This window comes from Microtus pennsylvanicus, chromosome 9, assembly GCF_037038515.1.
Source record: "Microtus pennsylvanicus isolate mMicPen1 chromosome 9, mMicPen1.hap1, whole genome shotgun sequence".
Lineage (NCBI taxonomy): Eukaryota > Metazoa > Chordata > Mammalia > Rodentia > Cricetidae > Microtus > Microtus pennsylvanicus.
Genome location: NC_134587.1, coordinates 41,798,973 through 41,812,055, shown reverse-complemented (window position 1 = coordinate 41,812,055; position 13,083 = coordinate 41,798,973). Strand labels below are relative to the sequence as shown.

The 13,083-nt window shown below is 51.7% G+C and overlaps 1 protein-coding gene across 3 annotated transcripts in view; it reads left to right on the top strand.

Annotated features, from left to right (window-relative positions):
- Positions 1 to 13,083, top strand: part of Vav2 (vav guanine nucleotide exchange factor 2) — a 176,305-nt gene that overhangs the window by 29,335 nt on the left and 133,887 nt on the right. For all 3 annotated transcript variants that reach the window (XM_075985552.1, XM_075985550.1, XM_075985549.1), the window contains exon 2: positions 10,362 to 10,478. In XM_075985552.1, the coding sequence (XP_075841667.1) occupies positions 10,362 to 10,478 (117 nt within the window). The remainder of the gene's footprint in view (positions 1 to 10,361; positions 10,479 to 13,083) is intronic.

Here is a 13,083-nt window from a genome sequence, read left to right as displayed (position 1 = left end):
CATGCATTTGGCTTTGATGTCAGCGTGCGATGGGGAAAGAACAGCCGAGAGTGTTCTGCCCGGGTCTGTCTGGAATTGGATTGTCCAAATTGCACAGGAGAAGGGGTGCTTAGAAGAGAGAGTTGCTCTCCCTGAGTGACCTTGGAGGCCACTTTCCAGAGGGGAGAAGAGATGGAGAAGATGAAGAGGCAGAGACCCGGCAATTTCACGGGCGGCTTGTGGGCTCACATTAATGGTCTGGCTGCTGGATTGCAGCAGAGGGCGTGAAGGAGGTGGGAGAGTTAGTGAGAGCATGGTGAGCAGCATCTGGGCTAATCTCTCAGAGCCTTGCCTGCCTAGGAGAGCTGGGCAGCAGAGAGTGGGATTTGAACCCTCTGGCGGCATTCTGAGCCGGCTTAAGGAAGATGCTTATACAACATGATACTAGAAAAGCAATTTCCTGCTAGCTTTATAGAAAACCTTTGCTTTGAAAACCCTGACCTTGAAGTCTTGATATGGTGGGCCATTCTTATCCTTGAGGCTCAAACAGGCCATTAGCCACATAGAGGGTGGGAGGGTGGCTGGGCAGAGAGCCGATTATTCTCTCGGAGCCCCTTCTGCTGGGTTCAGGCTGCATCCTCTGAGCTTGGGTGGCAGTGACAAGTCTCCTGCCTGCCTGCCCGCCTGCCCACCTGTTCCTCTCTACTTCTTGCTGAGTGAGTGCTTTTGTGAGTGGATCTGGTCCCAGGTGTGGATGATGAAGCGCTTTGAAGGCTGAGCCAAGCTTAGTCTCTCTCAGCTTCCCTTATCCCTGGGTAAGTGGGAGTCTCTTCTGCAGAGAGCTTTATCCCACAGCCTCTGGAAACTGCTCCCCACGGCCTGGGCTCTGCATGTAGATGGACCCAGGTGGCCTGGGATCTGAATGCAGTAGACCCACATGGCCACGGCGACAGACTCTGCTTACATCCCTGCTGACAGCAGCTTGGGGGGCTCCAACAGTGCTCAGCTCTGGGAATCCAGAGGGAGCTTTTGTTAGCTGGACGCTTGTGGCTGTGGGGGCCTGGTGACAGCTGGGGTTTGAGGGCTGGGTTAGAGTTTGGGGTCTTGGCGTGGATCACAGTCTTGTCAGATTCGTGTTGCCAGGTTTAGCTAGGTTTCTGCTCATTGTGACGCAGTACCAGACACAGCTCGAGGGAGAAGGATTCATTTGCTTTTAAGGTTTCAGTCTATAGTGGCAAGAAGACTGTTATCCTGAGCAGTTTCCTTTACCTCCTGGTCAGCAGGAGGGAGAGGGGAGAGAGAAGTGGAGAGAGAGAATGAATGCCCCGCGCCTGTGGCTTCCTCCTTGACTCTTTGATTTCTTCCGAACTCTAGCCTGTGGGGTTGTGCTGACCATATTTGGGGTGGGGGGGTCCTTCTCCCTCAGTCCTCTCTGGGAGTACCTCCCAGACAAGCCCAGAAGTGTGCCTTAAAACTCTGCTGGATACTTCAGAATCCAGGCAAGTTTCAGTTAAGGCTCCCATACCCCAGCACCCTGGCTTGCCCCACCCCCCTGTCTGGGTAAGAGGGTTGATCCCTGAGTCATTTCTACATCATCAGGTCAAGGGCACATTAGAAGGAAGGAACTCAACAGTGGTATGATGGGCTTGGCGCAATGCCTGGCTCGGTCTGGTGATCATCTGGCGCTGTTTGTTGTTGGAGGAGGTGAAAATGCCACCTGGCATTTAAGCACTGATTGTGAATGTCCCTGCAGTATGTGAGCCTTGGGAAATGGTAAAGGAGGTGCATCGTAGCCTGGTCCTTTCTCCTGCTTTGTTGGAGAAGCCCAGGCATCTCTGGTGTGTTGCTTGCTCCCGGCAGGTGGACTCCCTCCATGGAGGACATGCAGACCCTCATAAGGGTAATAGGGGGCAAAGCCTGTCCCTGGCAGACCTGTGGTACAAAGACAATATCACCTCCTCAGTTCTTACTGGACTGACCACTCAGCCTTCCAGCCCTGTGCAGGAGAAACTTGGCTGGACCCTGCCTGGAGGCGTCAGACTCTTCCCCAGCTGATGAGTTGGCACCTCATCTGATGTGTATGTAGCTGAGGAAGCATCCAGGAAGTATTCATGTTAGACCATTAAGACATAACACATCCCTATGCTCCTTAGATCAGTCCCTCCCTGTCTTCTCCGCAGTTTGTTCCCTGATAGGAGCAGTGGATAGGACTCTTCCCTGGGAGCATAACACATCTCAACTGTCCCACCACCAAGGCCTGCTGGGATCACAGTGGTCCTGGGGACAGCCTGGGAAGTCTCAAGGTGCTGTGTGTGACTGTAGGGTGGTGTTGGATAGTCTTGTTGCAGCCGGTCCCAGCCTGTGTGCCTCAGTTTCTCAGTGCAGAGGTTGATGGTGTGTGTGCTTTGTGAACATCCATCCATTTGTTTACCGGCCCCTGAGCCCCTGTATGTGCCCTGGGGACCGACTGGCCGGCTTGTCACCCAGGAGCCCCAAATTTGATCCGTTCCAGCAAAATAGACCTATCAAATAGTAATGATGCTGTTTTAAATGGTTTTTGGAATGAGCGTGGCATAAATAAAGCAAGACATTAATTCGTCTTCCCATTTCTTATTGATCAAAGTCATCCCCAGCTGCCAGTCAAAGCTCTGATCAGCATGACCCAAGGCCCTGGGGAGGTGCAGTGTCACCCCAGCTGGAAGGGAAGGCCCTGGAAGCAGAGCTGTCTTCACTCCACTTGTTGAAATAGTCTGTGAAGACTGCCAGGGGCCGCGGGTCTTCCCCCGAGCCTTCCTACGGAGCAGGGCAGTTGCATACGGTGGTCTCCACCTTTCAGAGGCCTTGAGGCTTTGAAAGAGTGCCATTGTGTGTGTGTGTGTGTGTGTGTGTGTGTGTGTGTATGTATGTGTGTGTGTGTGGTGGCACAGAACTGCTCTGCCACCCTTCCTGGGTGTGGCCTTCACATTCCTCCTGGGCCTGTGATGGGTGTGTGGCTGGTCTCTGGCAGACCCTTGAGTTCACAAAATTGGGGAGTTGGACTTGTGAGGACCGGTGAGCAGAGACCCTGAATCTGTCCCCAGGGTTTCTGGGTAGCTGTTGTCTTCACTTCACCCCTGGGTGGCCACTCTCAGGACCTGAGAGTTTATTAGAATCTGGTAGAGGCAACAGGCTTAACTCCTCCAGTGTGGATGGCGAGTGGCAAGGAGGTCCTGGCCTATACCTGGTGTGGCCTTTATAGCTCTTTAGGCCCTGGTAAGGTGTGGGCCTTGTCCATTCCAAACTCTTTTTAAAAAAATATTTATTTTTATTTTACATGCATTGATGTTTTGCCATGGATGTTGGGTCCCCTAGAGCTGGATTGTAGTTGTGAGCTGCACTGTGTGTGCTGGGAATTGAACCTAGGTCCTCTGGAAGAGCAGTTAGTGCTCTTAACCATTGAGCTATCTCTCCAGTTCCCCCAATCCTCTTCCAGGGCCCTTCTGTGCCTGCTCAGAAGGTAATCTATGTTTGTTGTTGCTTACTCTGGACAAAATGGCCCAGTATTGTGGAGGGGGCGGGATTTGTGCTCATTTTACAGACTGGAAAGTTGAGGTATGAAGAGGACAAGTGGCCATCAAGTGGGAGTAGGCTTTGGGCACTCCCTACCGGTTAGGCCAGGCTATCACCACCACACATGCCTGTTGTGGGTCTATGCCAGAACGTGGCTGAGACCTGGGGATCGGCAAGGAGGAAGAAGTGCGTGTTGAGAGCTCTGTGTGTTGGTGCTGATTCCCAGGAGTATGGGGGTGGGAGTGGTAGTGAGGAGCTGGAGGTGTGAGAAATGATGAGGAAAGCCCAAATCTTGCCCTGTGGAGTTCCCTGTTGTGTACCCCCCCTCCCCAGTCATTCCTGGAGTTTAGCTGGCCAGGGAGCACCAGACCAGGACAGGCCTGGATCTAGATCTCAAATCATACCTCCCTTCTCATGTCTTAAGTTTCTGCTTCTGCCAGTGGGTTGAAAATAAAAGCCTGGCAGGATGGATTACAAGTGTATGAAGGCCCCAGGTCTCAGACTGGGAACGGCATATGCCTGCTAGTTGGCTGTTATATGCAAAATCGTTTAAATAATCTCACTGGCCGGTACTGGGCCTATGTCGGTATAAGGGTGCAGGGCAATGGCTGGGCTTCTACTCTTTGTACCTCCATGGTACCTGCTATAGATGTAGTTTTCCTGAAAGGATTGGTCTCTTCTTAAAACAAAACAGCAGCAGCAACAACAACAAAACCCTTATGTTTTCCTTCTTCCCTGAACCCTGCACGGGATAACTTAACAGTAACAACAATCTGGCTTTGGAGATCAAAATGTCTCAGATCTGCCGCCAGCCGTGTGGAATTCTGGCTAGTGAGCTTGGACAGGCCAGGAGGGGACTTGGAACCTCAGCTTCCTTATCGCTGCAGTGACTTGGGGCTGCTGTGAGCAGCTCAGTGTGGGGCTCTGGTCCAGTGCCTGGAGTTCTGGAAAACCCTGTACAGTGGGGCTTTTGTGGCTGTCATGAGTCAACCATGGAGACTCCCAGAGGTCCGAACTGGAAGGGCCTGGTGCTCTGGGCTGGACCTTTGCTGTGGAGATGTGTGGCTCAAGAGCCAGGAGCCAGGTCTGTGTTAGACAAAGGGTAGTCCTGGGCACTCTGCTACCCTGTCGTGGCTGCAGAGGGCGGGTGGGCTGACCAGTAGATATGTCATTTAGACCCACCCTCCTGGGAAGCACGGAACCCCCACCCTTGGTGAGGCAGGACTATGCTGCTGCCTTGGCTGGCCCTGGGCTGGTCTGCGAGCGAGAGGATTGGGCTATGCACCAGGTCCGGATCTTCCAGGAACTTGCTGTCATCCTATCTGTCACGCGGTTAGTGCAGAAACCTGAGATGTGGCCCCGGTGATCAGTGCTCAGGCCACCTGTGTTCAAATGGCAGCCTCCAGGCTTAGGACCACTTCCCTGTTGCGGTGACAGACTACTTCAACAAGAGCGGTTTAGGGAGAAGGTTTATCTGGCTGTTTCCACTGTTGGGAAGTCAAGGCTGCAGGAACTCGAGTAGCTACTTCCACCCCTTTAACAGCCAAGAGCAGAGAGGAATGAATGAATGCCTGTTTTACTTCCTAGCTTACTGTCTCCATTCTTAAGAGTCGGACACCCCAGACCCGTGAGTGGTGGCGGCCAGAGTTAACGCTTCTCAACCTCCCTGACGCTGTGAGTTTTTAGGACAGTTCCTCATGCTGTGGTGACCCCCAACTGTAAAATTATTTTCGTTGCTACTTCCTAACTATAGTTTGTTACTGTTATGAATTGGGATGTAGATATCTGGTTTCTGATGGTCTTAGGCGACCCCTGTGAAAGCATCATTTGCCCCTCAAAGGGGTCGTGACCCACAGGTCGAGAACCACTGATCTAGACGTTCCCTTCCCAGGTGATTTTGATGACTGAAACTAAAAATGATTTCAGCTAGCTGTGTGGTCTCAGGCTGATGATCCCCCACATCCCCCCTGTTCTGGTTCTGGTTTTATGTCCACGTCTCAGTGCCGAGCATGGAGCATCCGCACAGAATATGCCCTGCAGGGCAGGCCAGTCCTCACTCTGGCAGCATGCCACGAGCCCTGCAAGGGCGATGGGGTCTCTACAGCCCTTAGGTTGCCTCTCCTGATGGGGCTCTTCTTCAGGCCGGAGAGGACTGTTTTATATCATGGTCAGTTGCTCTGAAGGCCCAACCGAGAAGTGGTTGTGGTGGGGCCACATGGGCTGGGCCTGAAAACGCCCCTCTGTGCTGTTAGGCTTCCCGGTGGCTCACATGTGCCCCGCCCACCCAGCCCTGGCCATAGCTGGATGACAGATGACAGTGAGCAGCAGTCAGACTTCTTGTCCCGCTGAGCCCGGGGAGGTGTGTGGCTTGGAGACTGTGCCCTTGTGCTAATGTGATTTCAGCCTGATTAGATCCACCGGGAGCTGGGGAGCCGAGACAGGAGCTGCGGACGTTTCCAGCAGTCTACTCTGGAGCCCTCACCGCCAAGGCCCCACTAAGCAGGGCTGTTTGGCCAACAGGTGAAGCCCAGGGAGGGTGAAGGACAACAGGAGGTGCTGGCCTGTGCCCTGAGTGTTTAAGCAAACACAGTGGCCTGCTGCTTGCCGCCCCGAGAGCCCTATTACTCACAAGGACACTCACCAGACTTCCCCTAAGCTTGAATGTTGCTTCGGAACACTGTGAGACCCTTGGCTGCCTTATGAAGGCCCTGAAGGCCAAGCCAGGTCAGTGACAAAATGCTGTGTACCCCTGATGCAAATAAGGCTGCTTGGCCATCAGGTGTTCCTTGGCTGCCAATGACAGCTGCATCAGCTTGACCAAGAGCGGGAAAGGTCTGCCTCCATGCTGTCATTTGCCTGGGCCTCACTCAGGCTGTGTCCTCGGTTCTGAGACAGACCGCAGAAGTCTCAGCCCTCTGTCTTTCTCTCACCTCCAGCCTTCCGGACACTGTCTAGACTCCGAGCCAGTCTCTGCAGTATAGGAGTGAGTGGCTCCAACTGGTGGGGTGTGGCCTCATGCCCTCCTGGTACTCGGGCAGTGGGGGAGGAAGGGATCTGAGCCGCACTAGCAGCTGCCCGTTGCCCTGCCTTCATGGGAACAGAAAGGAGCTGACAGCCAGCATAGCCCTGTCCTGCCCAGCCAGGTATTCATCTCCACACCCTTGCCACCCTGGGCGTCAGTTTTCCTAATTGTATAGTAAGAGAGAGAGAGGGATTTAAGGGTGTTTTTCATAGGCATGGACAGCAGGTGACCCTGTGCCTGCAGAACCCTTACATCTCAAGTGCCCTTCACTCTGCACCAGATAATGGGCTCGTTCATGGCCCCTGATGGCGTCTGCTTGTGTGCCAAAGTCCTTATTAGCTTACTGTCTCAGTTTTCTTTTGTGTTAGATAAGATGGCTCATAGGACAATGGGACAATGGCAACGATTAAGGACATAAGCGAACAGGTCGCGGGAAGCTTCGCACGAAGGGAGGCGAGGTGGCTTGCCTGCTGGTGGTAGATCCTCACATTACCGTCCAAGACCTTTGCCCTCGTCCCTGCAGACAGCCCTCGCTGGTGTGGCTGTTTTCCAGGGGCGTGGCTCTTGAAGGTTAGGTTACCCAAGTGGTCACTGGTGGGGGTGGCCATAGGGTGGGCCTAGGCTGAGACTGGGCCGCTGGGGTACTGGCCTGTGCTGAGCCCTGAAAGGAAGCCTGGCCTTGCTGGCCATGATTATGGTTGGGACCTGTGTAATTAACTCCAAAATGGGAGGCCGGGGAGGAATTAAAATAAACGCTTAGTGGAAATTAGAGAGGAGCTGTGGGCAAAAAATAGTCGAGCCAGGCTGGAAGCTCAGTGCTCCGTAGGGCAGGAGGTGGCGCCGGGGGCTCTCTGGTGTAGTGCCTCCCCTCGTCCCAGTTTCCAGGCTGGGCTGTGTGTGTGCTCTGTTGCTTCCTGCAGTTGCTTTAACTGTGCTTCTCTGCTGACTTGTGTCCCCTTGCTGGCGGAGGCCAGAGACTGGGGGCGGGGTCTGAGCGTGGTGGTTTTTCTCTTGGGCTTCTGAGGGAGACTGTGCCCCAGGACTCTCTTCCAGGCTCTGGTGACTGTGGTAACACTTAGTGTTGCTGGCTTGCAGCAGCCTCATTCTTGTCTGTCTCTCCCCGTGTCCATCTTCACGTAGCCTTCTGCCTGTGGGTCACGCTGTCTCTGTATCTTTCTTTTTAAATCTTCTACTTGAGATATATAAACATCTGTCATTGTAACCATTTTTTACCTTTGTTTGAGTTAGGGTCTTACTCGATAGCCTAGGCAAGCCCAGAATATGTTATCTTCCTGCCTCAACCTCCTAGGTGCTGGGACTACAGGAGTTGGCTCCCACACCCAGTTCTACCATCCCCATTTCCAATCATGCAGCTTGGACTTTAAGCACATTTATAGCAGTGTGTGTGTGTGTGTGTGTGTGTCTGTCTGTCTGTCTGTGTGTGTCCATTCATCACCAGATTAGCTCGTTCCCAGACTGCTACCACTCCCCACCATTTCTCCCCTAAAATGCTTTCTGTCTCTGAATCTAGATTCTAGGGACTTCATGGGAATGGAATCCTCTAGGGTCAGGTGCTGTTCAGCACCATCAGGTTATAGAAGACCGAGAAATGGAGCACTTCCTACCCAGTGGTTCTCAGCCATGCATGGCCTCAAAATTTCACTGAATTACAATAAAATTAAATGGGCAATTCAACTGTTTCATTTGATCATTTGAAATACTTGTTGGGTACATGTGTCTAGTGGCATAGACTGTATGGGACAGAACAAAGGATATTGTTATAAAGGACATAGTCATTCTAGAATGTTCTATTGTAGAATCCAGTTCTGGGTTAATGGAAACAGAAGAGATGTGACAGCAATATCCGTGCTGTCCTGAGTTGGACACTCTGCCATATTTCTCCTCTCTGTTCCCCTCCCCTCTTCCCTTACAGCCTTTACTTTTTGTTTTCTATAAAGGCCATCTGATTGTCCTTTATGTAATATAGTGTGCAGCAGATTGGGTGGCATCCGTGTTCATTTCTTGATTTGAGCGTGCTGTGAACATGTACAGTGATGTCATTATTCTAGGCTATGCATGTTCAGGTGTTTAGGGATAAAGCACCCTGTGTCACAATTTATCCCAAATGTTATTTGGAAGAAATTACTTGGAGTGACATGGAGACAGACATGCAGACAGACAGACAGACAGACAGACAGACAGACAGACACACACACACACACACACACACACACACACACACACACACACACAGAGTTGAACCAGGCCAGTGTCATCTGTGAATGGTGACATCTCAGCCAGGGTGGTGGGCAGTGGACAGTGACCCAAGGCGAGTAGTGGTGGCACAGGACAGGGGAGGGGGCCCTGTATGCTGTCAGGAGAGCTGAGGCTTGTGTTGTTTGTGATTCTGGCCCCGTCATATCAGAATCCGTTTATTTGTCTACAAACTGCTGATAGCCAGGGACAGGCTTCCTGAAGTTCACTTGAGATTGGTAGCTGGTCCTGTAGGTGGGTATTGATTGGCCTAAAGTCTAGGTTGTACTGGGCTGCAGGTACTGGGTCCTTGCCACTCAAATGCTATGCTCAGCTGTGTTGGGTCCTAAATGGCCTCTACATACGATTTGGCCCCTGCCTGCTATCAGAGGACAATCTCTGCCTAGCAAGTACCTCAGAAGCTTGGGCCACTGTCTGTATTTCTCAGACAAGATTCAAACCAGGAACCCAGTGTTCCAAAGCCTGTGCTAGGGGGCCTTCTCCATTCTGCCTTTCAGTTTCTTTAATTTTTTTTTTTTTGAGATGGGTTTTTCTGTATAACGGTCCTGGCTCCTCTGGAACTAGCTCTTGTAGACCAGGTTGGCCTTGAACTCACAGAGATTTCCCTGCTTTTGCCTCCCGAGTGCTGGGATCAAAGGTGTTTGCTGCCACTGCCTGACTATTTTCTAATTTTAAAGTGTAATTCATTAATGTGTATATATGTGTGCCTGTCTCTATGTGCCCTGTGTGCATGCAGTTCCCACAAAGGCCAGAAGAGGAAGTTAGGTCCCCCTGGAACTAGAGTTAAAGGCTGCGTGAACTGGATCTGGATGCTGGGAACTGAAGCCCCATCCTCTTAAAGAGCAGCACATGCTCTTAACTGTTGAGCATCTCTCCAGTCCCTCCTGTCAGTTTTTTTACAACTGATTCTCCACAAGCACCAGAAGTTGATGGTCTTATTGTCCCTCCCGTACAAGTCAGGGTCAGAGCTGGCCAGGAGCTTAGTGGCGGAGATGGTGCCAAAGAGGAGGGACCCTGGTGCTGCTTTGGGAGTTACAACCTTTTTTCTTCCAGTCTCCTGCTGTGCCCAGTGTAGCTCCTTTCCAAGGTCTTGGCTGTCAGTGGCACAGTTGTGCTACTGGCTTTGGCTGCTGTGAAGGGATGGATGTGTGCTGCACGGAGTTGTGGGTACACGCACACATGATGTGTGATGTGCACATGTGTGAGGTGCTCTGTCGTGCTTGTTGACTCGAGCTCAGCATCAGGGTTGGGATGAACAGGCTTACGCCAGGGCAGGGTGTGGGTTAGCTGGCTGTGATTTGGTGTCACCTGTCACCTGCAAAGCAACATGAACGTTAAGAGCTCCCCACCCTGGGAGTACCTAGGCTGCAGAGCTTCTGAGCTCCAGTCCCCCTCCCCAGCCTGGAAAAGGGATTTCTCCTGCAGCCAAGACGCCTATTCCCTCTGTCTGCATGGATGCGCAGGACCTTGCGGCTCCTGTGACTGATGTTTTCTGAGATTCTGATGTCCCCTTACTGATGCTTCTTTCTTTCTCCAGTTTCTGTGTTTGAAGAATATTCGCACCTTCCTCAAAGTCTGCCACGATAAATTTGGACTAAGGAACAGCGAGCTGTTTGACCCCTTTGACCTCTTTGATGTCCGAGACTTCGGGAAGGTGAGTGGGCTCCTCGACACGCTTGCACTGGGTCATGTGGGCCACACAGGCTGGCTGCCCGCCAACCCCATGCCTGTTGAGCCGTGTCACTGATGGGAAGGTGCTGAAACCAGGCTTGTGTGACAGGGTGGAGCAGGAGGGTGGATCCTCCCTCTCTCAGTCAGGGGAACCACCTACATCTAAATCTAGGGGATGCCATTAAAAACTGAGAGTGCTGGCCACCCCTTGGTGAGAGAGAGGAACCTTAGGCCAGGCAGATGCAAAGGCCTTACAGACTGTGACTATTCGTGGCTTCCTGATGAGAATGGATATGGAGTGATGACGTTAGGTGCCATCAAAAATATTGGTAACTCATCTTTTGTTTGTTATTGTTGTTTTTCCCCTGAGACAGGGTTTCTCTGTGTAAGAGCCCAGGCTGGCCTTGAACTCACAGAGATCTGCCTGCCTCCTGTAAGACAAAGTCTGATGTAGCTCAACTCAGCCTTGAATTTCATATGTAGCTGAAGATGACCATGAATTTCTGGTCTTTCTGCTTCCACTTCCTGGGTTCTGGGGTTACAGGTGTTTCTTACTACTGGTTTATGCAGTGGTGGGGATCAAACTCGGGGCTTCATACATGTTAGCTAAACGCCTTAACAACCAAGGCATGCCTCCAGCCCTCTGTCACTCCTATTGGGTAGAATCATGACTGTAATGTCTTTTGGTTGGGGCACTGAGGGTTGAAGTGCAGACCTGTAATCTGGTTTGTCTCCTCAAGCCTCTCTTCTGCCCGCTCTCCCCTCCACAGCTGACTTGGCCTCTGAGCAAGCGGCTGCTGCCTGCTGGTGGAAGAGGCAGAGAAAGGCCCTGACTGCCCTGAGGATGATCCTCAGGGACTGGGTGTTTGAGAAAACAGCCCACCCGTCCAGGATGTGCTTGAGAGAACAAACTTTGCTGTTGTGTCGAGAGACCTGTCCCTCAAGGGGCTTCCCTGTGATGTGGTATTCAGAGCCAGTTCAGTGCTCAGCACTAGGCTTCTGGGAGCCACTGGCCCCAGCAGGTCTCTGTGTCCTGGGAGTCTTCATTTTGAGAGTCTGTTTTTATGAGTGTTCAATTTTTAGAGTGTTTTTTTTGGGGGGGGGCTATAAAAGCATATAGGGGCCACTGCAGCTCTGACTTGGGGGACCAGGTCTCTAGCTATCAGCGGAACTTGGCGCTATGGGCGTGATTTTGTAGGTTTGTCAAGCATGCACGAATGAAGGGGTGGGGTCTTGGAGATTTGCATCAAGGTTCCAGAAGCTGCCAAGGCCAGGTAGTGGGTAGTAAGGTCTCTATGTAATGTGGGAGGTCCTGACTGCAAGGCAGGTGCAGGGAGTTTGATGTATTATCATGCACATAGAGAATTGTGTTTCCCCCTGCTTGGGTGTGTGAATGGTGCCTTGCTTGGTATTCTGTTCTATGAGTGGCTTTTCAATCTGATAGATCTATTTGGGACTCCCTCTTGGTCTTGTCCCTGGAAGTGGTTGAGATGAATTTGCCACAGCACTCTGGGTAGGAGGAGCTGATGACTTAGACACACACACACACACTCACACACACTCCACACCCCAGATATTGAATAACCATATAGAGAAAAAGATGGGAACATCCAACCAAACCTATGTTTTGTTCATCAGCACAGCCTTGGAGTGTTCTGTGTATAATTTCATGTAATTTCATTTTGATTCTAATTTGCTATGGCGGAATGCATGATGTAAGACACATAAATCTGGATTAAGTTCTCATCATCTGTTCGGCCAACTGTGTGGTCAAGCTGTTTATGAAGAAGGGTTGCCCTTGTCCTTGTCAGCAGTTTTGACAGGACATCTCTGACCCTGCAGTGAGTGTACTTTGCCTGCTCCATGTGGGGATGGAGGGGCTACATCGGGGCTTTTCCCCTTGGCTTCTAGCCTGTTTCCCTGGCATTGCCCCAGCATATGCTTATGGGAAATGGGAGTGGTTTGTGGGCTTGGACCTTGAGTCATAGGGTGGGGTGCTGGGGCTGGAGGTGACCCTGCTGTGCAGACCCTGTAGCCAAGCTAAGGAGTGGAGTCCAGTCTCATGCTCTGCCCTACAGGAGCTCATATGACCCCCAGCCCACATCTGCCTGTTGCTGCTTCAGTCCGTGTCCAGTCCTGAGGGTGGACTGGGCGGATCAGGCTCCTCTACACCACTGCTGGGTGAATGGATAACCTAACCCAGTGCCCTTAGACCGGCATTTCTCAACCTTCCTAACGTTGTACCCTTTAATACAGTTCATGTGGTGATGCCCTACCATAAAATTATTTTTATTGCTATTTTATAACTGTAATTTTGCTACTGTTATGAATTGTAATGCAAAGTCTGTATTTTCTGATGCTCTTCGGTGGACCCTGTGAAAAGGTCGGTTGACTCCAAAGGGGTCGAGAGATCACAGGTTGAGAACCACTGCTTCAGACCCTGATGTGTGAGACTGTGAGGAAAGGTTGGGAGTGGGAAGTGCCCAGCAGGGCTAGCCATTGTAGTGTTCCCTCAGATAGAAATTGATGCTGCTACCATTGTCTGGTCACCAGTGCTAGTAGGGGCCAACCCAGATTGTCACAGGGAG